This window comes from Ictalurus punctatus, chromosome 3 (assembly GCF_001660625.3).
Source record: "Ictalurus punctatus breed USDA103 chromosome 3, Coco_2.0, whole genome shotgun sequence".
NCBI lineage: Eukaryota > Metazoa > Chordata > Actinopteri > Siluriformes > Ictaluridae > Ictalurus > Ictalurus punctatus.
The window spans coordinates 30,287,428-30,311,158 of NC_030418.2; the positions used below are offsets into that span (position 1 = coordinate 30,287,428).

The window sequence follows — 23,731 nt, forward strand, 5'->3', positions numbered from 1 at the left end:
ATCTAGATGTCAAATTAAAGGGAGATGCAGCAGGGATTGTTATTAGTGATTGGAATTCAGAGAAATTGATCAAAATGGATTTAACACTGTTAAAAGTAGACCTGTTCAGTATGAAGTAACACTCCTTTCAAAACATCGAGGAACACAAAATCAGGAATAAAACAAATCTGAGGTTCAACCAAACATTGTGTGTGCAACTTGAGCGATGCTTCATTTAATGTACAGTATCTCATAAAAGTGAGTACACCCCTAATATTTTTGTAAATATTTGATTATATCTTTTCATGTGACAACACTGAAGAAATGACACTTTGCTACAATGTAAAGCAGTGAGTGTACAGCTTGTATAACAGTGTAAATTTGCTATCTTGCCACTGGAGTCCTCTTCCACTCCTCCATGACGACATCACGGAGCTGGTGGATGTTAGTGACCTTGTGCTCCTCCACTTTCCGTTTGAGGATGCCCCACAGATGCTCAATAGGGTTTATGTCTGGAGACATGCTTGGCCAGTCCATCACCTTCACCCTCAGCTTCTTTAGCAAGGCAGTGGTCATCTTGGAGGTGTGTTTGGGGTCATTATCATGCTGAAATACTGCATACTGCTCATGCTGTGCTTCAGTATGTCATAGTACATGTTGGCATTCAAGGTTCCCTCAATGAACTGTAGCTCCCCAGTGCCAGCAGCACTCATGCAGCCCCAGACCATGACACTCCCACCACCATGCTTGACTGTAGGCAAGACACACTTGTCTTTGTACTCCTCACTTGGTTGCCACCACACACGCTTGACACCATCTGAACCAAATAAGTTTATCTTGGTCTCATCAGACCACACGACATGGTTCCAGTAATCCATGGGATTAGCAAACTGTTTGCAGGCTTTCTTGTGCATCATCTTTAGAAGAGGCTTCCTTCTGGGACAACAGCCATGCAGACCAATTTGATGCAGTGTGCGGCGTATGGTCTGAGCACTGACAGGCTGACCCCCCACCCCTTCAACCTCTGTAGCAATGCTTGCAGCACTCATACGTCTATTTCCCAAAGACAACCTCTGGATATGACGCTGAGCACGTGCACTCGACTTCTTTGGTCGATCATGGCGAGGCCTGTTCTGAGTGGAACCTGTCCTGTTAAACCGCTGTATGGTCTTGGCCACCATGCTGCAGCTCAGTGTCAAGGTCTTGGCAATCTTCTTATAGCCTAGGCCATCTTTATGTAGAGCAACAATTCTTTTTTTCATATCCTCAGAAAGTTCTTTGCCATGAGGTGCTATGTTGAACTTCCAGTGACCAGTATGAGGGAGTGTGAGAGCGATGACACCAAATTTAACACACCTACTCCGCATTCACCCCTGAGACCTTGTAACACTAACAACTTACATGACACCGGGGAGGGAAAATGGCTAATTGGGCTCAATTTGGACATTTTCACTTAGGGGTGTATTCACTTTTGTTGCCAGCTGTTTAAACATTAATGGCTGTGTGTTGAGTTATTTTGAGGGGACAGCAAATTTACACTGTTACACAAGCTGTACACTCACTACTTTACATTGTAGCAAAGTGTCATTTCTCCAGTGTTGTCACATGAAAAGTTATAATCAAATATTTACAAAAATGTGAGGGGTGTACTCAATTTTGTGAGATACTGTATGTGTTTAAAACAGAATTGTGAACACGAATTACAACATTAAAAAAATAGAAGCTACATAGTATAAAACCTGAATCATTTTCACTATTTATGATTATGCTAATTGGACTAAAATAATTTAAAAAAAAAACAAAACATTATTAAGAATCTACACAGAAAAAGCACAACTGTAAGTACTTTGTTTCATAACTTCAAAATAAATACGGAGAATTTAGCTGCTAACTGTGTAGACAACTGGCCACATGGTATTATTTACGTGTCGTTACGTCATTTAGAATAAATATCCTTCATCATTACAATCAACTTGTGGCAATTTGACCAAATGCAGAACCTTTCAAGCTGTAGGCCTCAACATGGGAACTCTAAGTGTTCTTGTTACTCCTGAAATCTTCAAAAATCCCGCCGAAAAGAAAAGAACGCAGCGAATCTGCAGGAAAGACAATTCAACAGAACAGGCATCTCAGCACTCAGGAGAACTTGCGCATGAACCTCAGCTTGATGTAGGCGATGATGAGGAATATGATGGTCATAATTATCAGGGCCATATGGTTCCGCCATAATCCCCATGTAGAATAGTTGATTCCTTGGGCCTGGAGATGTTGCTCACCTGTGCAGCTGAGAGGGAAATTTTAAAAAAAAATAATTTTTATAATTAATAAACGTTTTATAATAATAAAGTCATCAAAACTCTGGAGTAACACAAATGGAATTATGGGAATTATGTTGTGACAAAAAATCCAAAATAAATCAAAATAATTTAGTATTTTAGCATCTTCAAAGTAGACGCCCTTTTTGCCTAGAATTTCCAGAAATGTATTTTTAGCATTTTCTCGACTGATTTCTTGAGGAATTTCCCCGAGATGCTTTTTAAACAGTATTAAAGGAGTTCCCATCTACGCTGGACTTTTATCGGCTGCTTTTCGGAATAATTCTCTCTGAGCCGTCCGTTTAAAAAAAAATTTTTTGTAAATAAAATGTTAGTTTTCTAATGAAAGAAATGAATACGTCGGAACGATAGTATTTTTGTCTACAACACCGATTTCAAAGATTTAATCATACACCTTCAGATCAAAAGGATTTTATGATCATGAGAAACATTTCCGTCGAGTGTCCTCAAACTTTTAACTGGTAGTGTATAAAACATTGAAGCAGTATAAATGTCCAATTATTTGATTAGGGGGACAGTAGTTTTAACATTATTACAGTATATTACATTCGTCTCACGCTGAAAAACAAAACCTTACGTCACATTATGTCTCGCATTAAGTGAAATACAATCAGAAGAGGGTTGCTTTTTTTTTTTTTTAAAAAAAAGAAGAAATAAACACGGAATCTGAGTCAGAAGTGACTGTAATTCCCAGTTGCATTGCGTTTCAGTTTAATCAGCCTGACGGAGTTGTGCTGCACTGAAATGCAATCACTGTCCAGTCACAGCCATAGTCACAGTCATAAGCCATACATGAGGGGGTGGCTGTAATCAGAGAAGGGTAAACGTGTGTATTCCCATGACTTATTACTAAAGGTATTAATATGATTAAAAATACTTTTATCCTGGGATCTAGGGGTGCCAGTGTTGTGTTCTGCTTGGAGATGATCACAACATTACATTCATCTGGGTGCACAAACTATTGATGCTGTAAAAGAAGGCAGTGCTACTGGTGGATGTGAATAAATTTTTGTTTGTCTGGACATGTCGAAGCTGACAAATCTCAGCCAGTGGGTGGTGCAACATTCATATTTCAAAGGCTATTACAGTACTCAGTCACATGGAAACTGGCTTTAAGTACCGAGTAAGTGTGTGTGTGTGTGTGTGTGTGTGTGTGTGTGTGTGTGTAGTTTACATACATGATTCCCTGAGTGGTGTTGGATATTAGTTCATCAGAGAGATTGCCACAGAATTTCAGTCCCACAAACTCTATGATCTCCAAAGCCTGTTGAGACACACCACAATCATCATGCTGCACGTCTTAATACAAAGGTCCAACATTTCTGGCTTTGAACGTATATTTTGAAAAAACATTCTGGCAAATGACGATTAGAAAATAAAGACTGAAGTATGTTAGGTATGCTAGTAGATGTTTTTAAACTACGCATTTGTCATCGTAAGTGTAGCTTCACTAGAGAGTCTGGTACATTTCGTCAATAAACGTGTCCATAAAACGCCTACTTTCACAGGAAGAGGCAATCTGACTGACATAGTCGATGACTACCCACAGACTTTTGTCTGTACCTGTACATGTCTCATTCTCGCTGTCCCATCTATTAAAGTCTAGATTTGGTAGGAATTTAGATCGACCTGAAGCTGTCTAATGACAAATATGTGATTATAGACAAATGTAGTGTTTGAAATTGTTTGAGTAGGAAATAGGGGTTTTATTGTGAAATGGAAGCGCATATCCTGTACATGCAAGTGAGAACAGCCAATCAGATTGCAGCCTGCAAGATCCTGAAGCGTGGCCAGAAAAGTGTACAATAGATATAATTTACTTTGAACCCCAGGGGGCGGAGCATATGAAGCTGACACTAACACCAGTGTGATGCAGTGAAGGTAAATATGTAGCATTGATTTCTGCTGTATATAAATGTTCTCTGTATGTTAGGTTGTGAGTGATTGTTACCGTGAGTCCGTAATGCAGGATGCTCAAGTACTTAAGCCAGACGAGCCAGGCCATGACGCTTTCCAGATTCACCAGCAGACCAGAAAAGATCTACAAATAACCAATTTCTTACAGTTAGGCAACTGCTCTATGCAAAAAGCTCTTACTGAAGGAAGAGCCAAATAAAAGATGTAACAAACATGCCAACTATCCATCCATCCATTTTCTATACCGCTTATCCTACACAGGGTCGTGGGGAGCCTGGAGCCTGGACTTGGGGAACAAGGCAGGGGGGGACACCCTGTGAATGTGTGGGCACAATCGCACACGCATTCACAGACTGTGGACAATTTAGAGATGCCAATCAGCCTACAACGCATATCTTTGGACTGGGGAAGGAAACCGGAGTACCTGGAGGAAACCCCCGAAGCACAGGGAGAACACGCAAGCTCTGCATGCACAGGGCAGAGGCAGGAATTGAAGCCCAACCCTGGAGCTGCGAAGCAAACGTGCTAACCACTAAGCCACCGTACCCCCCCCCCCCCCCCCCCCCCCCACGTGCCAACTAAAGGGATAAAATAAATGAATATAAATAAATATGCAAGTGAGTAAAAAAAGTTTGATTATTCTGGCTCAGTAATACGTTTTGTGCATAAACAGTTTCATAAGTCTGTATTAAACCTTCTTAAACTACACCAACTTACCATCATAAAGACAAAGACCAGGTTCTGGAGGATGGTTGCGACAGCCACAACAGACTGACCAACAGAGACGGCTATGGTCATAGCTGTGGCAGTGTGCACCAATAGAATCACTGTGAACAGGAATATGAAGAATGCTGCTGGTGTGAGCTTGAATCCTACACACACACACACACACACACACACACACACACACACATCATGCTGCTGTGAGAAGACATTCAATAATATGGGTTCTGCATTTAAAAAGCGACCGACATCAAAATCTAACGCTATTATGCACCAGCTCTATTTCTCACCAATCATAAAGTAGCTGATACAGGTGAAGACTACAACAGGAATCGTGCGCAGAGTGATTATGTCAGACAGGACCTTAGACAGGAAGTATACAGATACGCTGTAGTAGCCGCTGGTGTACTCATGTCTGAAGGAATGAATGGAAGAATGGCAGGATTGTATCTCGGTTAGATAAATGATAGCTGAAACATGCAAACAAATGCACCCGAATGGTGTATGTTGAGCATCGAACGTACATAAAGAGCTTCCTCTCAGTGATGAAAAGCTCAGCAGCTGACAGTGTACTGAAACACTGATTTGCCACGATAAAGAACAGAGCCCCGAACCTGTAAAGCAAAACCTCACATAATTACACAGATATGTTTATCTTGTTACTGGCATGTAATGCATGTAGACTCGCTGAGCACTTTATTAGGAACACCTGTTCACCTAGTCATTCATGCAATTATCTAATCAGCCAATCATGTGGCAGCAGATCAGTGCATCAAATCATGCAGATACGGGCCAACACGATTGTTTGTGCCAGACAGGCTGGTTTGAGTATTTATATAACTGCTGATCTCTAGAGTCTCTAGAGCTTACTCAGAATGGTGCAATAAAGAAAAAATGGAAAGGACGGAAACACCCTGTTGATGAGAGAGGGTCAACGGAGAATGGCCGGACTGGTTCGAGCTGACAGAAAGGCTACAGTAGTTCAGATAACTGCTCTGTACAATTGTGGTGAGCAGAAAAGCATCTCAGAATGCACAACACAAAAACTTGAGGCGGATGGTCTACAACAGCAGAAGACCACGTCTAGTTACACTGTCAACCAAGAACAGAAAGCTGAGGTTGCAGTGGGTACAGGCTCACCAAACCTGAACAGTAGCCTGGTCTGATGAGTCTTGATTTCTTCTGAGAAACACAGATGATAGTGTCAGGATATAGTGGCACCAGCATGAATCCCTGGACCCAACATGCCATGTGTCAAAAGTCCAGACTGGTGGATGTGGTGTAATGGTGTGGGGAATGTTTTCTTGGCACACTTTGTGCCCGTGAATACCAAATCAATCAGTCATTGCTTGAATGTTACAGCCTATTTGAGTATTGTTGCTGACCATGTGCACCCCATTCATGGCCACAATTTACCCATTTTCTAACTGCTACTTCCAGCATGATAGTGCCATGTGTGATACAGCAAAAGTCTCAAAATGGTTTCATGAACATGACAATGAGTTCAGTGTTCTTCAGAGGCCTCCCCATTCACCAGATCTGAAGCCAATACAACACTTTTGGGAATGTGGTAGAATGGGAGAGTCACAGCATGAAAGTGCACCTGAAAAATCTGCAGAAATTGTGTGATGCAATTATCTCAACATCTCAACAAGGAATGTTTCCAACATCTTGTGGAATCCATGCCATGAAGAATTGAGGCTGTTTTGAGAGCAAAATGGAGGCCCTACCTTCTATCAGTATAGGGTTCCTAATAAAGTGCTCAGCAAGTGTATGTTGGTCATGTAGTTATTTCAAACACAGTAGATGTGAACCATAAAGGGCTGGAGTCTCCATAAGTTACATCAGCATCATCAATGATAAAGACCTAGATAAGGTGCTAGAACTTCACATGGGTCTCTTTTAGCTTATCTTGTGTATAATTTAAAGTTACAGTACCTGGCACAGCCTAACGTGCATGCAGCTGTTCATGTACAGGTAGATCGTAATGGAGATACAAACAAAGTCTAAAATGTATGCTACATGTCTGCTAATCACTGCAGGAAGTATTGGAGGTGCAGTTCAGTCAAGTCAGGTTTTGTTATTCTGGTTTAACACCTATGCCAGGAACACTCCAGCATGACGCGCTAATACACAGAGAGAAAACCAAGCTCAGGATCGAACCTGGGTCCTCGGAGCTGTGAGGTGTCAGTGCTATTTACCCAACATAATGCTATTTATCACTCTCGGTCTCTCTGTCAGTTTTGTTCATGAGTATGATGAGGTAATTCCATAGCACTTGATAATTCCATAGCACCATTTACTTTCTTCTTTCGTTTGCTTTCTTTTTGTTCCTGTTTCTGAAGTATAGTGCCAAAGCATGCACTCAAATAAAAGCTCATGTGTGCAATCACCCCGAGTCTGCTGGATTCCTGAGTAGCAATTCCTTTGTCACTGCAACACTAGTGCCGAAAACCAAAAGCTACTCAGACCACAAAAGATGCGAAATGGAGCAGAGTTTTCGCACAAATAGTGCAGTCATTGGCCCAAATGCAGGAGCAGCAACATCAGGCTCTTGTCAAACTGCAACGGAAAAATCAAGACATGTTCACCCAAATAATGAACAAGCAGGTTGCAGATTAAACTGCCCTGAAATGTCTCTTCACCCTTTCCTGCAAGCCTGTCGTTAAGTTCTCAAACTCAAATGATGCAGATGCATACCTGGACACATTCAAGGCCACTGCCTCGGCCTGTGGTTGGCCAAGAAGTGAAGGGGCTTCTGATTAAAGCCCTCCTGATGGGAGAAACCCAGCTGCCAGCACACAGACTGCCACCTGAGTGCCAGCTGGATTATCTGACAGTCCAGAGAGCAGGGTTCAAATGGGTCTCTGGAGGGACACTGCCGGTGCTTCCACTCCACAACGCTGGAGGAAGGGGGTCCACTCTTTTACCTTCGCCCGAGACTGTTAGACTCAAAGCGATGGCTGAAACTGGACCCAGCCCACCACGAGAATATCACTGAATGGGTGATGACCTTCAGAGGATCCACAGCATGAAGGATGACAATGCATGGATTATTCCTTGGTATTTGGCATTACAGCCGGTTAAGTTGGTGGCTATGGTTCAGGTGGTAGAGTGGGTTGTCCACTAATCATAGGGTTGGTGGTTCGATTCCCAGCCCACATGACTACACATGCCGAAGTGTCCTTGGGCAAGACACTGAACCCCAAGTTGCTCCCGATGGTAAGTTAGTGCCTTGCATGGCAGCTCTGCTACCATTGGTGTGTGAGTGTGTGTGTGAATGAACCTTCGCCTCAGTCTGAGGTCCAGAGCGCTCTGGAGCAGGTTTTCATCAAGGATGTCTCTGTACATTGCTGCATTCGTCTTTCCCTCGATCCTGACTAGTCTCCCAGTTCCTGCCGCTGAAAAACATCCCCAAAGCATTATGCTTCCACCACCATGCTTCACTGTAGGGATGGTATTGGCTAGGTGATGACTGGTGCCTGGTTTCCTTCAGACATGACGCTTGCCATTCAGGCCAAAGAGTTCAATCTTTGTTTCATCAGACCAGAGAATTTTGTTTCTCATGGTCTGAGAGTCCTTCAGGTGGGTCCTTCAGTCCTTCAGCTGTGGCTTCCGTCTGGCCACTCTACCATACAGGCATTATTATTGGAGTGCTGCAGAGATGGCTGTTCTTCTGGAAGGTTCTCCTCTCTTCACAGAGACACAAAGTGACCATCGAGTTTTTGGTCACATCCCTGACTAAGGCCCTTCTCCCCTGATCGCTCAATTTGGCCGTGCGGCCAGCTCTAGGAAGACTCCTGCTGGTTCCAAACTTCTTCCATTTACGGATGATGGAGGCCACTGTGCTCATTGGGACCTTCAATGCTGCATACATGTTTCTGTACCCTTCCCCAGATCTGTGCCTCGATACAATCCTGTCTCAGAGGTCTACAGACAATTCCTTGGACTTCATGGCTTGGTTTGTGCTCTGACATGCATTGTTAACTGTGGGACCTTATATAGACAGGTGTGTGACTTTCCAAATCCTGTCCAATCAACTGAATTTACCACAGGTGGACTCCAGTCAAGTTGTAGAAACATTTCAAGGATGATCAGTGGAAACAGGATGCACCTGAGCTCAATTTTGTGTGTCATGGTGAAGGCTGTGAATACTTATGTACATGTTCTTTTTTTGTTTTTTTATTTTTAATAAATTTGCAAAGATTTCAGACTTCTTTCACTTTGTCATTATGGGGTATTGTTTGTAGAATTTTGAGAAAAATAATTAATTTAATCCATTTTGGAATAAGGTTGTAACATAACAAAATGTGGAAAAAGTGCAGCGCTGTGCATACTTTCCTGATGCACTGTAGGTGTCAGCATGACCTCACTTACCTGTTCTGTATGCCTCTTTGGTCGTATTTCACTCCAAAGAAAACGGTGCCAATAGTGAATGCCAAGAAGGTGGTCACTGCAAACTAGGGTGTGCACAAGGGTCAATGCCAAGCTTCACTTTTCAACTCACAGGAAAATCAGGCAAGTATGTAGAATAGGTTTGAGGTATATATATATATATATATATATATATATATATATATATATATATATATATATATATATATATATATATATATATATATATATATATATATATATATGCACATTTTTATTCTTATAAGGTATGTTTCACAGTGTGAGAATAGTAAATCCCTGTACATTAGGACTATATAATATGACCGTGTGAGAATAAGGCTGTGAGACCTTCTGAGTTTGGAGCAGTAATCTCCTACATAAGTATAGATGCTGACAGGTGACTTGGTGGCACAAAAGCATTTGCAGTGTGAAAGGCTAAGCTAATTGAGCAAATAGGACCAAAGGGGCATTCTTCTCTGTATGTGGGAGCCACACAGCCAGGTGATAAGCGGGCCAGCTCTGTCTAGCTTTTCTCCAGCCATTCTTCCTCCCACTCTCACTCATTGTATCAGTTCAGGCAAGAACGAGGCAATCCGCTTAGCTTAGCTTACCCCTTAGCTTGGGGTATTAGCCTCAATTAGCTGGGGCTGGTTAAATGTTAATAATTCTTAAAGTGAGGTTCCAGTGGTGCATTTGGCAGCTAATGAGCATGTAATGTCCCTGTATAGAAGAAAAGGGTATGCGGACTGAATGGGTTTAAGATGCTAGGAATGTCGCTGGTAAAAGAGAATATGTAATAAATGTCTCTGATGGATAAAGTTTCCATGTTTGTACCAAAACAGATTAATCTGTTACTTTGAATTTAAATGAGATTGCAATACCAGGAACTGAGGTCAATTTTTAAATGTGCTTATGCAATATAGGCCATTCTTGTAAAGACCTGATCAGGATGTTTATGAACTGATTTATTTTGTTAAACTTCTTAATAAAAGTGCAAAAAAAATCTATCATACATAATAACTTAAAAAGCATAAAGAATCCGTACTGAGACTATTCATACAGCAATATATTGGCAATATACTAGATTCGTATTAGATTTCAGTGCTTAAAATCTCATCATTAGATTATATATATGAATTCTCATTCATATATCATTTTATTTATTTATTTATTTTTGTTTTAGTTTTAATTTTGTGCTACATGAATTATATTCCACAGCAAAGAGAGAAAAAAAAGAGAAGGTTATGTCCTTCAGTCCTTCTTGATTTTTTTCTCAGACCTAAAGGCTAGTGCTTGTGCTTAAAAGTGGTGGTCTAGATGCTTTGAAAATCTCACCACATTGACTTGACACACATGGGTTATCTGAATGGGGAGCCCAGAAAATCAACTTAAGCATGTATATGTATGTACCCAGTACCCAGACTACATTTCTGTAAATGTAAATATTGATGTAGCTTTTGGACTTAATTTAAAAACTCTACATATGACCCCTAGTGTGCAACATCATAAACCTACTTTTAGCAATTAGCCACATCATGAATGCCCAAACCTGTGAAACGGAAGACTGAGGGTTCAGTATCAGGTTCCGGAAACTTCTCTTCACGACCCAGTTTAGCTGGTGGAAGAAACCGCAGTTGTAGGTGATGGTGCGGGACTTGGGTTTGGTGCTGTACTCTTTGCCCCTCATGATACGCTCCAGTTCAGCCTTGGTTTCCTGAGCATAGCTGCTTTTCTTGTATTCCTCCACCAGATGCTCTTTAATGCTCTGCCTTGTGCTTCCAGGCTCCTCAAGTTCTATATCTGCATCACAGGATCATGCAGGATTTTAGAAGATATATTTGCTACTAAATTTGCAAATAATCCAGTCTGACACACTGAGAGGGGAGAGGGTCACATTTACTCAGGAATATCGACACATGAAGTGAGAAATCAAGATTCACAAAACTTCAGATGCCATTTCTTTTCAGGGGAAATTAGCCAAGGCATTCTCCAAAGTTGCTAGAAGTCACCTGATGATGACGTTTTTTTTTTTTTTTTGTCATGATCATTTAAATATCAAAATGTGTTATATGAAGGAGGATGATTTTCAAAAGACTTTGAGGACAGAACAGAATACAGTAGAGAATGATACAAATAGAAATGAAAAGATTATACCAAAAAATAAGCCTTTGGTCATGGCATAAGAAACTATTTATATATTCATAAAATATTAGAATTTCTATCAAGACAGCAGATAAAAAGAAGCAGTGGTTAATACTTTTATTAATAAATATTGCCAGGAAGATGAGTGATTGGTCATTGGGATTTGATGGTGGTCAGTGATTGGTCGTTGGGAACGATGGTGATGAGTGATTGGTCATTGGGAACGATGTGATCAGTGCTTGGTCATTGGGAACTATGGTGATCAGTGATTAGTCGTTGGGAACAATGTGATCAGTGATTGGTCATTGGGAATGATGGTGACCAGTGATTGATCGTTGGGAACGATGGTGATGAGTGATTGGTCATTGGGAACATTGGCTCAGACAAGTGCAAGTCGGTCAGGTTTTACTATAGCTAAAGTGTACTCAAAAGTCACCATATTTGTTGTTAGGCAAAATAACTATGCTAAAGGGATCTAAATGGTCACCACATTTATCGACAAAGTCACTAAGTTGGCAACACTGGATGGAAGATGCAAAATGAAGAATAGTCCTCTCACTATACCTATACATAAACAGCACTGGAATAATGATGTTATATAAATGCTAATCATAAATTTGCACGTTTATGCAAAGCAAATTACTAGATATCACAGATGCCTATGGTTAATCCACGTACAAGCACTGGTCCACCATTACAAACAGTCAGATTATTACAATACACTATCTTATAGTTCCAAAACTCTACATATTTGAAAATAGTGACAGTTACATAAGCCTTAGCTATGGCTAAGCATGAAAAGCCCTTCACAATAATCAATAATCTAATTAAATCAAGCATTTTGGATTAATTTTGTCTTTGATCACTTCCGAAAGATTCCAGAACCTGACATTAAAGCAATGAAGAGTGTGAAACTGAAAATGGTGGTGGTAGGCCACAGGCAAATTTGGCTAAAATTCAAGATGTCATGGGTTTTGTATATGATTTAAACTCCTGGCTATTGGCGCTGTGCCCCGAAACAAGCTATCCAATAGTGTTGTTTTCTGTAGATGCAAGGTCACACTGGGGGAAAGCATTTGTGAAATGTAAATGAATACCTTCTGCAGTCTGCAGCTTGGCCATAGACACAGCTATGGAGTCTCCATTAATGACATCCAGGAAGAAATCTGCTGGGTTGTTATGGGTTTCACATTCATAACCTGGAATGCAATATCAAAAGCAAACATCATAAATGGGAGGCTCCATGTGTACTGTAAGAGTATCATTATTCATTTTATAGACACTCTACAGGTCATTGTAGATAATTTGGGGGAAGAGATTTGGAAGCATGGGTGGGGTTTGTGTGTATGTGTGTGTGTGTGTTAACCATGTGTGGGTTAACCATCAGAGAGCTAATCTTGAAAAAAAAAAAAAAGACTAATCTTTCCAAATGGACTTTTATGTGCAATTTTCTCATATTTCAGAACTGTTCATAGTAGAAAATTTCACCATGTGAATGGCTTTCCCAGACTGCTGTATAGTTATGATATTGTCCCCCTTACTAGTGCTAATCGATTGACCCCTTATTAGTTTATATGCTCCATGTGTTTTGCGGGCATGTGTATTTCTGAGTGTACCAATGTTGGCAAAGTAGTCCAGTGCATGGTGGGCCGGTCCATGGTAGACTTGTTTGCCGCTGACCAGCAGTGTGAGGTTGTCAAAGAGCTGGTAGATGGAGTAGCGTGGCTGGTGGATGGACATGATAATAGTATGTCCATTATTGGCCATTCTGAAAACAGGAAAACATTAAACACTACCCACATAACTAATCAAACAACACTTAATTAGGTGTTAATAATCCAATTTAGCAGCATTATTGTGATTATTTTCCTATAACAGCATGTTTGGCGTTTTTTTTTTGTGCAAATTTAACCATGTTTTTATCCAAAGTAAAATTGATACAGGATACACCTAAGGACATTTTCACTTAGGGGTGTACTCACTTTTGTTGCCAGCTGTTTAAACATTAATGGCTGTGTGTTGAGTTATTTTGAGGGGACAGCAAATTTACACTGTTACACAAGGTGTACACCCACTACTTTACACTGTAGCAAAGTGTCATTTCTTCAGTGTTGTCACATGAAAAGTTATAATCAAATATTTACAAAAATGTGAGGGGTGTACTCACTTTTGTGAGATACTGTATGTGTTTAAAATAGAATTGTCAACACGAATTACAACATAAAAAAAATAGAAGCTACAAAGTATAAAACCTGAATCATTTTCACTATTTACGATTGTTCTAATTGGAATAAAATAATAATAATAAAAAATTATTAAGAATCTACACAGAAAAAGCACAACTCTAAATACGTTGTGTCATAACTTCAAAATAAATACTGAGAATTTAGCTGCCAACTGTGTAGACAACTGGCCACAAGGTATTATTTACGTGACTTTATGTCATTTAGAATAAATATCCTTCATCATTACAAGCAACTTGTGGCAATTTGACCAAATGCAGAACCTTTCAAGCTGTAGGCCTCAACATTGTTTTGAGATACTGTTGTTAATATAGAAACGATAAAGTATTGGAGCGAATGGATTAATATACAATGTGATTTGCCTTGCAGCCTGAACTAAAGTCAGCATTGCAGTTATAGAATCAAAATTGAGAATTGAGTAGCGCTGTGGTATAAAACACTAACAAATCAATCACGAAACAAAGAACGTAGGATTACAGTGAACCTCAAGATGTTTATTATTCTACTGTGTTTCTGGCAGGTGGCCTTGTTTTCTCTTAGCAGCAAGGAGAAGCAGCATGACCACTGACCGTTTAAGCAGCAGTAGAACAGAGTTGGCGGTGCTGGCATCCAGGCCTGTAGTGGGTTCATCCAGGAACAGTACAGAGGGGTCAATGATCATCTCCATGCCAATGCTGGTCCTCTTTCGTTCACCTCCAGAGATGCCGCGAATCAGCTCAGTGCCCACCTGAATGACCAAAAGCATGATATTGTAAATCACAGTGATATACACACATATACACACACATTATGTTAACTTGCCATTCTTCAGTAAAACAATTATCTTTACTCAACCAAACACTGCTAAGGAATGGGATTTATTTATCACCTAAGGAAAGTATGTCAGGATTATCCAGATGTTAGAAGGAATGTTTTAGATACTTTCAGACCAACCTCTACATTTAAAGAGTTTTTTTTAAGCTTTACAAGAATGTGCTTGTTTTAGTGTATAGATTAACAACAACAAAAAACAATTAGCCTGATTCATTTTCATGCTATTTGCACAGTTCTGTTGAGCGTGGCTAGATGTAAAGTGCAGGTGTCTGTTTGCATGTGTGCGAGTACCCTTCTGTCTGCCACTTTACTGAGGCCTAAGTCGGAAATGAGACGATTAACTCTGTCCTCCTTTTCTTTCATTTTTATAGCAGATGAAAGACGAAGGGCAGCCGAGAAACACAGATTCTCTCGCACGGTCAGAGTGCCCATCACCACGTCATCCTATCCACATAATCAACAAAGGTCACATACAGTAACAGTAACACTCATCCTCAAAGTACAGCAAAAATATACCTTAGCATGTGAAAATACCTTGGAATATAGTCTAATCTATCTGGAATTTCTCATTATACCACAGAACTCTTGAATCGGTTTGGTCAGAAGGTATTGACTAATTTTCCATAAGAGCAACTGTGGCAGTCGTTCTGGCTCTAAGGTTAAAAGGCTGTAAATCACAGGTTAAAATTAATGCGCTCATTCTAATAAGTTGCTGTTTCCATAGTAACATCTTACAAAAGGAGTGTTGTATTTTTGCGGCAACAAGTTTGCAGAGAGACAGAGAGAGGCTGCTGATGGAGCGACTGATTATAACTGATAGAACGTAAGTGATAACAGGAATTAACTTGTTTCATGGACATTCCATAACATTAAACACAAATATAAACTGATTAAAAAAAAAAAAAAAGTTCTTTTAAAATGAATACAATATTGCTGCTGTTGTATAAGAGGAATAAAATGCTTTGGGATGTGATGTTAATGGAAATATTTGCCATTGTTGCTTACTGCATTATTTAACAGATAGGGTTGGGAGGGTCACTGTAAAAATGTATTCCGTTACAGTTAGAAATTACTTCATAAAAAATGTAATTAGTAATTTAATCCAATATGAAAGTAATGTAATCTGTATATTTTTGGATTACTTTGAGGTAACATATTTAAATAAAGTCAAGAGAAAAACAATACGATCTAAAATACTTTTATTTAGAGTTTATTATAGAGATTTAAAACAGGGGGGGGGGGTATCTTAGTGCTCAAAACAGTGTTACTATGAATGCAGGCTTTAATACACTGAAAAATACACACGGTTAGCGTCACATATACATACATAAATATACACATACATTATATATATATATATATATATATATATATATATATATATATATATATATATATATATATATATATAATAAAATAGTTTTCACTCTGCCCACATATTACATTTTTTCCTACATTCTTTTGAATGTCCACGGAATAAAATAAAATATCAGATGCTGTGAGTGAACCTTCTACCATCATTTACACATGTGAATGACCATGTGATATGGAGCAATGTGATAACAAGAAATTAAAAATGATCTTATATGGCCATGAGCATTGTTTCGACTCAGGACAGCTGGCGTTTGCTGAACTGTTTGACGTCGTACACAACAGCGCTTCACCTTCGAGCGTTCACTGAGACTACGCTAATGGGTGAGTGGCAGGAATTTGGGCAATAGTTGCTGTAAGCCTTTTATAATCGACCGATTGGTGTGCGAGAAGGCGGGAATTACAGAGAGGGGTTAAAGCAATGCAAACATGCACACGCATGATGCAGTATTAGACCATAAGCACATCATAATGAAACTAAAGCTGAATTACGGACATTTTCTCAAATCTAGAAATCCCGGCCGGACGATTTTTTTTAAGAACATGTCCGGGAAAAAGAGGACGTATGGTCACCCTAACAAAAGCATTTCACAGAACAATTTGTGTTCATTTCTACCACATTAACTTTGCGCAAAATGTATTTGCTCCGGGAGGTTGCTCATTTGAGCCACGACTGGCAAAAGAGAACCAGAACTATAATCAAGCAGCTGTATATATTGTGTTATTCATTTCTTTGGTTTTAAATGAATTATTTTTTTTTATCCTGATCGTGTACTCATTTTTTACAAAATGCACCTTTAATCTGATTACTTTGTTTTTGACATAAAACGCACACGGATTAGTTACCAGTTTTTTGTATCCTGATTACATAACGCCTTTACATGTATTCTGTTACCCCACCAAGCCTGTTAACAGAAGATTATTTTATTCTCTTTTAATGTTTTATTCTATTTTAATCTTATTTTGGTAAATGGTCTGCACTTATATAGCACTTTTTTTTAACCTTAGCGGTTCCAAAGCGCGCCAATGGTAGCAGAGCTGCCATGCAAGGCACTAACTTGTCATCGGGAGCAACCTGGGTGTTCAGTGTCTTTCCCAAGGACACTTCGGCATGTGGAGTCACGTGGGCCGGGAATAGAACCTCCAACCCTACGATTAGTGAACAACCCGCTCTACCACCTAATTTTATTAGACCAGGGGTGTCCAAACTTATCTGCAAACCTATCCGGTTTTCATTCCACTCAAGCAGGAGCCACACCTGATTCCACCTGTTTAATCAAAGCTTGGCTTTCAATAGACTCAGGTGTGGCTTCTGCTTAGTTGGAATGAAAACCTGCGCCCATACCTGCCCTTACTGGATAAGATTGGACACTCCTGTACTAGACCATTCTCTTGATTTTGTGGATTTATTAACTTTTATCTTGTCTTATTGTGTTGGTTAATGTTATTCGGTCTTATCCCTATGGAATCATTTGTAGAGTTATTAATTCTACTGTACAGCACTTTGGCAGCCCTTGTATTGTTTTAAATGTGCTTTATAAATAAAGTTGTCTTGACTTATCTAGACTATTTCTAGATATTTTTACTAATTTCAACTCATTTATTTTTTAGAAAGAAGCTAAACTACCAAATACGTTAAGACCGTTTCAACCGCGAAATTTTCTAGGCAAGTAAAAACTGGCTTAATTATCTTAGATTTGTTTTATTGTAACCTCACAATGAGAAATGTTCGATAAATTCAACTCATTTTAAACTACTTCCTCTTTTCTTTTTTCCAGTGAAGCTCATGTGTGTTGTTGTACCTGTACAACGTAGCCCGAGAGACATTTGAAATTGGATGGCTGTGGAGCTCCATCGATCAGGACTTCACCAGAAAGACCCAAGGGGTCCTTCCTTGCTGCAAGCACATCCAAAAACCTGAAAATGAGATGGCAGAAATGATCACCACATACAGTACGTTTCAAATAAAACACATTTTTGAACAATATCAGCTCTGGAGTAGGATGAAGGGGCTTTATACAGTATACAGTCCAGTACAAAGGTTTGTATAAATTTAAGAAAAAAAAAAATACACACACACACACACACACACACACACACACACACACACACACACACACACATATATATATATATATATATATATATATATATATATATATATATATATATATATATATATATATATATTATATATATCCCTTTCTAAATGTAATATAAATATTTTCTGATAACCTATATGACCAAACTTTATAACTGGAATTCAAGTTACATATTACCTTTTCTAAATATAAAAACATGGGGATGCAAATGTTTGCCCTCAACTGCATCTAAATAGCTAAAGATTGTGATCTTAGTTGATATAAATCAAACTTCTAGGGACAATTTTTCCATTCCAAGCATGTAATTTCAGTTGAACTTGAAAGAGAGAGTCATATTGGTACTCACGAAGATTTGCCACTTCCACTAGGGCCTAAAATGGCATTTAAACCAGGTTTCATAATTCCGCTGTGGAGAAACAGATCACAGTCATTTTTATCAGAAATATGTGAAGTTGCATTTTTAGTTTTATGGAGCCAATTTTGTCCCTGAGGCCACTTTGTGTGACAGACTACATACAGTATGAGAAAACTGCCTTATACCCTATATGATTTAGTTAGTTTCCATCCATCCATCCATCTTCTATACCGCTTTATCCTTTTCAGGGGCATGGGGAAACCTGGAGCCTATCCCAGGGAGTATCTGGCACAAGGCAGGGTACACCCTGGACAGGATGCCAATCCATCGCAGGGCACAATCACATACACATTCACACACCCATTCATACACTACGGACACTTTGGACACCCCAATCAACCTACCATGCATGTCTTTGGACTCGGGGAGGAAACCGGAGTACCCGGAGGAAACCCCCGCAGCACGGGGAGAACATGCAAACTCCGCACACACAGGGCCCGGTGGGAATCGAACCCCCAACCCTGGAGGTGTGAGGCAAACGTGCTAACCACTAAGCGCATTTAGTTAGTTTATTTATTTATAAAGCACATTTAAAAACAACAGAAGTTGAAATCAAAGTGCTGTACAAGTAGTACAAAACAGATTTATAAACAAGCATTTAATAGTATCAAATACCAATGGACACATGAAAATTCTACACCCTAAGATCGAATTAAAAGATATCGTATAGAAGTGGGTCTAAACATAGCAATAGAGGGGGAAGATCTAATATGAAAAGGGAGACTATTCCAGAGCCTGGGAGCAGCTACTGAGAAAGCCTGGTCACCTTTGGTATTAAAACGAGAATGAGGGACTGAAAGGAAGAGTTGACTGGATGATGGCTAAAGGTTTGTGACCATCACACCCATATGTGGGTCTTCCCCAAACTGTTTCCACAAAGTTTGAAGCACCCAATTTTGTAGAATGTCTTTGTATGCTGAAGCATTATAATTTCATTTTACTGGATCTCTAAGATGCCCAAACCTGTTCCAGCATGACAACACCCCTGTGCACAAAGTGAGCTCCATGAAGACATGATTTGCCAAGATTGGAGTAGAAGAACTCAAGGGGTCTGCACAGAACCCTGACCTTCAACCCCACAACACCTTCGGCATGAACTAGAATACCAACTGCACCTCAGACCTCCTCAACATCCCAACATCAGTACCTGACCTCACTAATGGTCTTGTAGCTGAATGAACACAGATCCCCACAGCTACTCTCCACAATCTAGTGGAAAGCCTTCCCAGAAGAGCGGCAAAGTGGAGACTAAATCTGGACTGGGATGTTTAACAAGCACATATGGGTGTAATGGTGAGGTGTCCACAAACTTTTGGCCGTATAGTGTGGTGTTTATTCCAGCTTTATTAGGTAAACCTACTATGTAAATCATGTTGTAGGTGTACAATTACTGACTGTAGGAAGGTGGGAGGAAACTGAAGAGCCCAGAGTAAACCCATGCTGACATGGAAGAACAATCAATCGATACTCTTCACAGACATTAAACTGAGCTCAGGATTGAACTGTATACAGTTGTGAGGATAAAACTGGAGCTGTACTGCTGTGGTATATTCTTCCAGATGAAAGATGTTATCTTAATAGTTAAAGAAATGCCAATCATATGTCAACTGGAGTCGATCTAATCAGATGTGGGCAGAGTGCAGCATCACACAGAGATCAGATCGGCTGTGACAGGTCATGTGTTTTCCTCTGTACTGTGGCGTAAACACGTTACCTAACCAGGGCAGAACAGCAATGGCTTTTCACCTGCTTGTTTAAGGTGTGGAGTGACCGCACACCTTTGTGTTTACATTATTGTGTGTATAATGAATGCTCAGTCACCTTTTTCTATTACATGCATTATTATTATTATTACTACTACTCAGTCTAAATGAGATGAGCATGAGATTAGACTCACTTCAGGTCCACCAAGATGTCCTTAGTGACGCTCTTCTTACAGGAGCTACTCTTTATCGTTACACTGTACTGGATGTTGTGGAAGCTCACAGTGGCTCCGTGCTGCCGTGCAACCGGATCTTTGGTGATGACTCTTTGTCTAGACGTCCCATTCACATGGCCCACGTCCTCAATCATGTGAATGCGGATATGATTCTCTTGACCCTCCATCTCATGAGGCTTTCACTCAAATATATATATCTATAGTTTTAAAAAAAGTAGTGGTTAATGGATATGATAATCAAGCACGATAATACATCATAGAGACTTAGTTCCTCAGAGTGCAAAAGTTTGCACACCCTTTGGACAAACTGAAAAAGACTTTAAAGCAATTTACTTTAAGAAGATATTTAGAGTTAGGTTTCATGGAGGTTCATTCATTATTACAGGTAACAAAAAATGGTCAAATGGTGCATGGGGCCTATCCTTGGGGAGTTGGGGCAGAAGGTGGGGGACACCCTGGATGGGGTGCTAACCCATCGCAGGGCACAATCGCACACACAATCAAGAACAATATGGACGATTTGGAAATGCCAACCAGAGTACAACACATGTCTTTGGACTGGGGGAGGAAACCCATGAAACACGGGGAGAACATACAACCTCCACACACACGGGAGGTGGGATTTTAAGATCCATAATAAGAGGGAAAAAATAAATGATGTTAGAAGTTTGTACCCCCTGATAAACTTCATAATGCCTTCCAACATTTCTTGTATCCTCAGATCATTCAGATCGCCTCAATTACTATTTTTCCTGACTTCCTATTTTTCTGTTAATTCGGCCTTTGGTTTTGAACTGTCGTCACGTCACATTTCTTTCGCAGCTAACAACAAACATTATCAGAACAACAGTTAAGTTGCTTCCACACTTTATTCACAATTTTCCAACCATCAAGGCATCTTTTACATGTAATCCAGTGGGAAGTGGAAATTTCTATGACAAATTGAATTGAAAATATTTCATTGCCAATATTTCAAAGATGCAATATATTTAAAAATAACACCGTCCACCAGTACGTGATGTAGCATCTCTCTTGACCTATTGCATGCTACATTCAGTTTGCATAAGCAACTCAAATTCTACCATGCCGTGCATATTAAGACGATTCAAACAAGACTAATGACACCGTCCAGACACAGAGAGATCATCAACAGAAAAAGATTATTATTCAAATGTGTGCCACAGTAATTTGTTGGAACGATGGCGTGTTTTATTCCTGAACACAATAGGTGCACGTTGTACTTTTATTGAGTTAACGAGGTTTTCATTAAACTCATTCGATTCAAATGACCAGTCAAACAGGCTGATAGCTATAAGAACTAGTAATAAAATATAACACTGAAATCATTCAATCAATCAATTAATTAATTTCACAGAAAAAAGAGAAAACTAAGTTATATGTTATACGAATTATATAAATGATAAAATTATTATAAAAATGTGAAAAAAAAGACTACAAGTGCAATAATTCAAATAATATAAACATAAAGGTAAATGTAATGTGCCAGTAAAAGTAAGGAAAATAAACTAAAAACTAGTTAAAAGCTGAAATTAATAAATATGTTCTGTCAAATATTCAATGATAACGTTCCACATCTTCCACATCTGCACAAACAAAATCCTTTTTTTCACTCTTTTTAATGTTTCCTACATGGAACACTAGAGATAATTAGCACATGATTTGGAACATAGATGATCAGGCATTCAGAGACGTATGAAGGCTTCATGTTATTAAGAGATTTTAATAACTAGTAAATAATATTTCATAGCCAGTGGAGTGATGCTAAAACGAATAAAAATATCATCACAGACCCAACGGATATAAAAGAACACATCTGACTTAAAAGAGGAGAGATAAAGGTTAAAGACAAGGTCGTTCCTGATATCATATGTCTTCCATATGACTAACAAATGATAGTTATTTTATAATTGAGGAGAATAAATCGAATAAATCACCTTCCTTCAGTGTTTCTTGTCTCGCTGCAGGTCTTTTGCAGTCACTCGAGGGTTTTTCACAACCTGCCTTCTAAGAAATCTGCTTGCAGCCATTGATAGCTTCCTTTTTCAGCTCTGTCTAGGTATTTCATGAATTTTCTACCCCTAACCAGTTCAGGTATTTCATGTATTTTCTGCTCTGTCCAGGTATTTCATGTATTTTCTAGCCCTAGGAAAGTTCAGGTATTTCATGTGTTCCAGCTCAAGCAACTTGTGTTGAACTATTTCAATTGCTTTTGTTTGATTTGTTCATTGCAAACAGCTGAAAGTCTGTAAATTTTGACAATAAACCTGATTTGCAATGAGGGTTAAATCATTTTGATTGCAACTGTATCTTTTTTAAGTGAGAAAAAAAATCAATAAATTTATGAAACTACAGTTATTTTATTTTTTAAAGTTTATTTTAGTGTTTTGTTTTTTTTTTAAGAAAATGGTCGAAAATTATTACCATTACAAACCACATTGTTACACCCCAATTACACAATCTGTCTAGCTATCTCTCAACAGTGTTAAAGTATACGAACGAAATTATTCATATTATTAAAATGATTAAAATTTTTTAAAAAATTATTTGTACCATTTTAGAGTGTAGAAAGAAAAAATAAATAAAAATAAATAAATAAAAAGCAAGAAAGATCAAATGGCTCCACATACTTTTTAAATCTGTTAACTTTGTAGGAAACTATTAATGTGTATAAATATCATGCCGCTCCTGTTTTCCTGCCATCTCATTAAGAAGGCTTTATTTGTCACATGTACATTACAGCACAATGAGCACAGGGTCAGCAATGATAACGCACCTCTGGAGCAGATAGGGTTAAGGGCCCAATAGTGGCCAGCAGTGGTGGCTCAATGAATTAAGGCTCTTGGGCTTGAACAGGTTGGGGGTTCAAACCCCAGAGCCTTAATCACTGAGCCACCACTGGCCTAAGATTAAGATGCTATTAAAGGAAAAAAAAAATCTATATTAAATATAGAAATTTATATGATAAAATCTGCATTAACGGTAGAAATAATAAGTTCTCCAAAGCAAAATAATATCAGAATAATGATCTGCATTGCCAGTCTAACATTATTTCTCCAAAAGATGTCAGAATGAAAATACTAAATTAATCTTTGTACCAAAAATAGTGTTGTATCAAAATTTGCCTGTTACACAAACAATTAATATTTAACATAGAAACAGATACTCACATACATTAACCAGTTGAAGGACGAAAGTAAGACACCGGGCCCGTGAGTGAGAGGCAAGGGTCCAAGTTTATTGTTGCATGAGATCACACAGTTGAGATGTCCCAAGGGTGATCTAAAAAAACCAGAGCTGAAGCTCTTCTATTTATACGGTTTTCTTAGGGTCAGGAT

General features: G+C 39.1%; 1 protein-coding gene across 2 annotated transcripts; it reads right to left on the reverse strand.

Moving 5' to 3' along the window:
- Positions 1-1,864: 1,864 nt before the first annotated feature.
- LOC108262959 (broad substrate specificity ATP-binding cassette transporter ABCG2) lies at positions 1,865-22,107 on the reverse strand. 2 transcript variants are annotated; one of them, XM_053679876.1, is made up of 16 exons: positions 20,334-22,107; positions 18,368-18,427; positions 17,722-17,836; positions 14,840-14,992; positions 14,305-14,462; positions 13,109-13,260; positions 12,590-12,691; positions 10,900-11,144; positions 9,333-9,415; positions 5,480-5,569; positions 5,246-5,370; positions 4,950-5,104; positions 4,267-4,356; positions 3,543-3,579; positions 2,484-2,511; positions 1,865-2,263 (listed from the first exon to the last, which is right to left on the reverse strand). In XM_053679876.1, exons 1-16 carry the CDS (start codon positions 20,540-20,542, stop codon positions 2,116-2,118), a joined length of 1,950 nt encoding a protein of 649 aa, XP_053535851.1. In that variant the 5' UTR covers positions 20,543-22,107; the 3' UTR covers positions 1,865-2,115. The 2 variants fall into 2 exon arrangements, with proteins under 2 accessions (XP_053535851.1, XP_053535850.1); XM_053679875.1 differs by lacking the exon at positions 2,484-2,511 and having other exon boundaries at positions 3,494-3,579; positions 10,900-11,150; positions 20,334-22,106.
- Positions 22,108-23,731: the final 1,624 nt, after the last annotated feature.

Bases quoted from the DNA above. Each gene is read 5' to 3' on its own strand.
- LOC108262959 (XM_053679875.1), bottom strand. From the start codon at position 20,542: ATGGAGGGTCAAGAGAATCATATCCGCATTCACATGATTGAGGACGTG. The intron at 4,357-4,949 runs GTAAGTTGGTGT...GGTTATTTGTAG, and splicing joins TGGTCTTTGTCTTTATGATG to ATCTTTTCTGGTCTGCTGGT. The intron at 2,264-3,493 runs GTATGTAAACTA...TTTCCCTCTCAG, and splicing joins AACACCACTCAGGGAATCAT to CTGCACAGGTGAGCAACATC.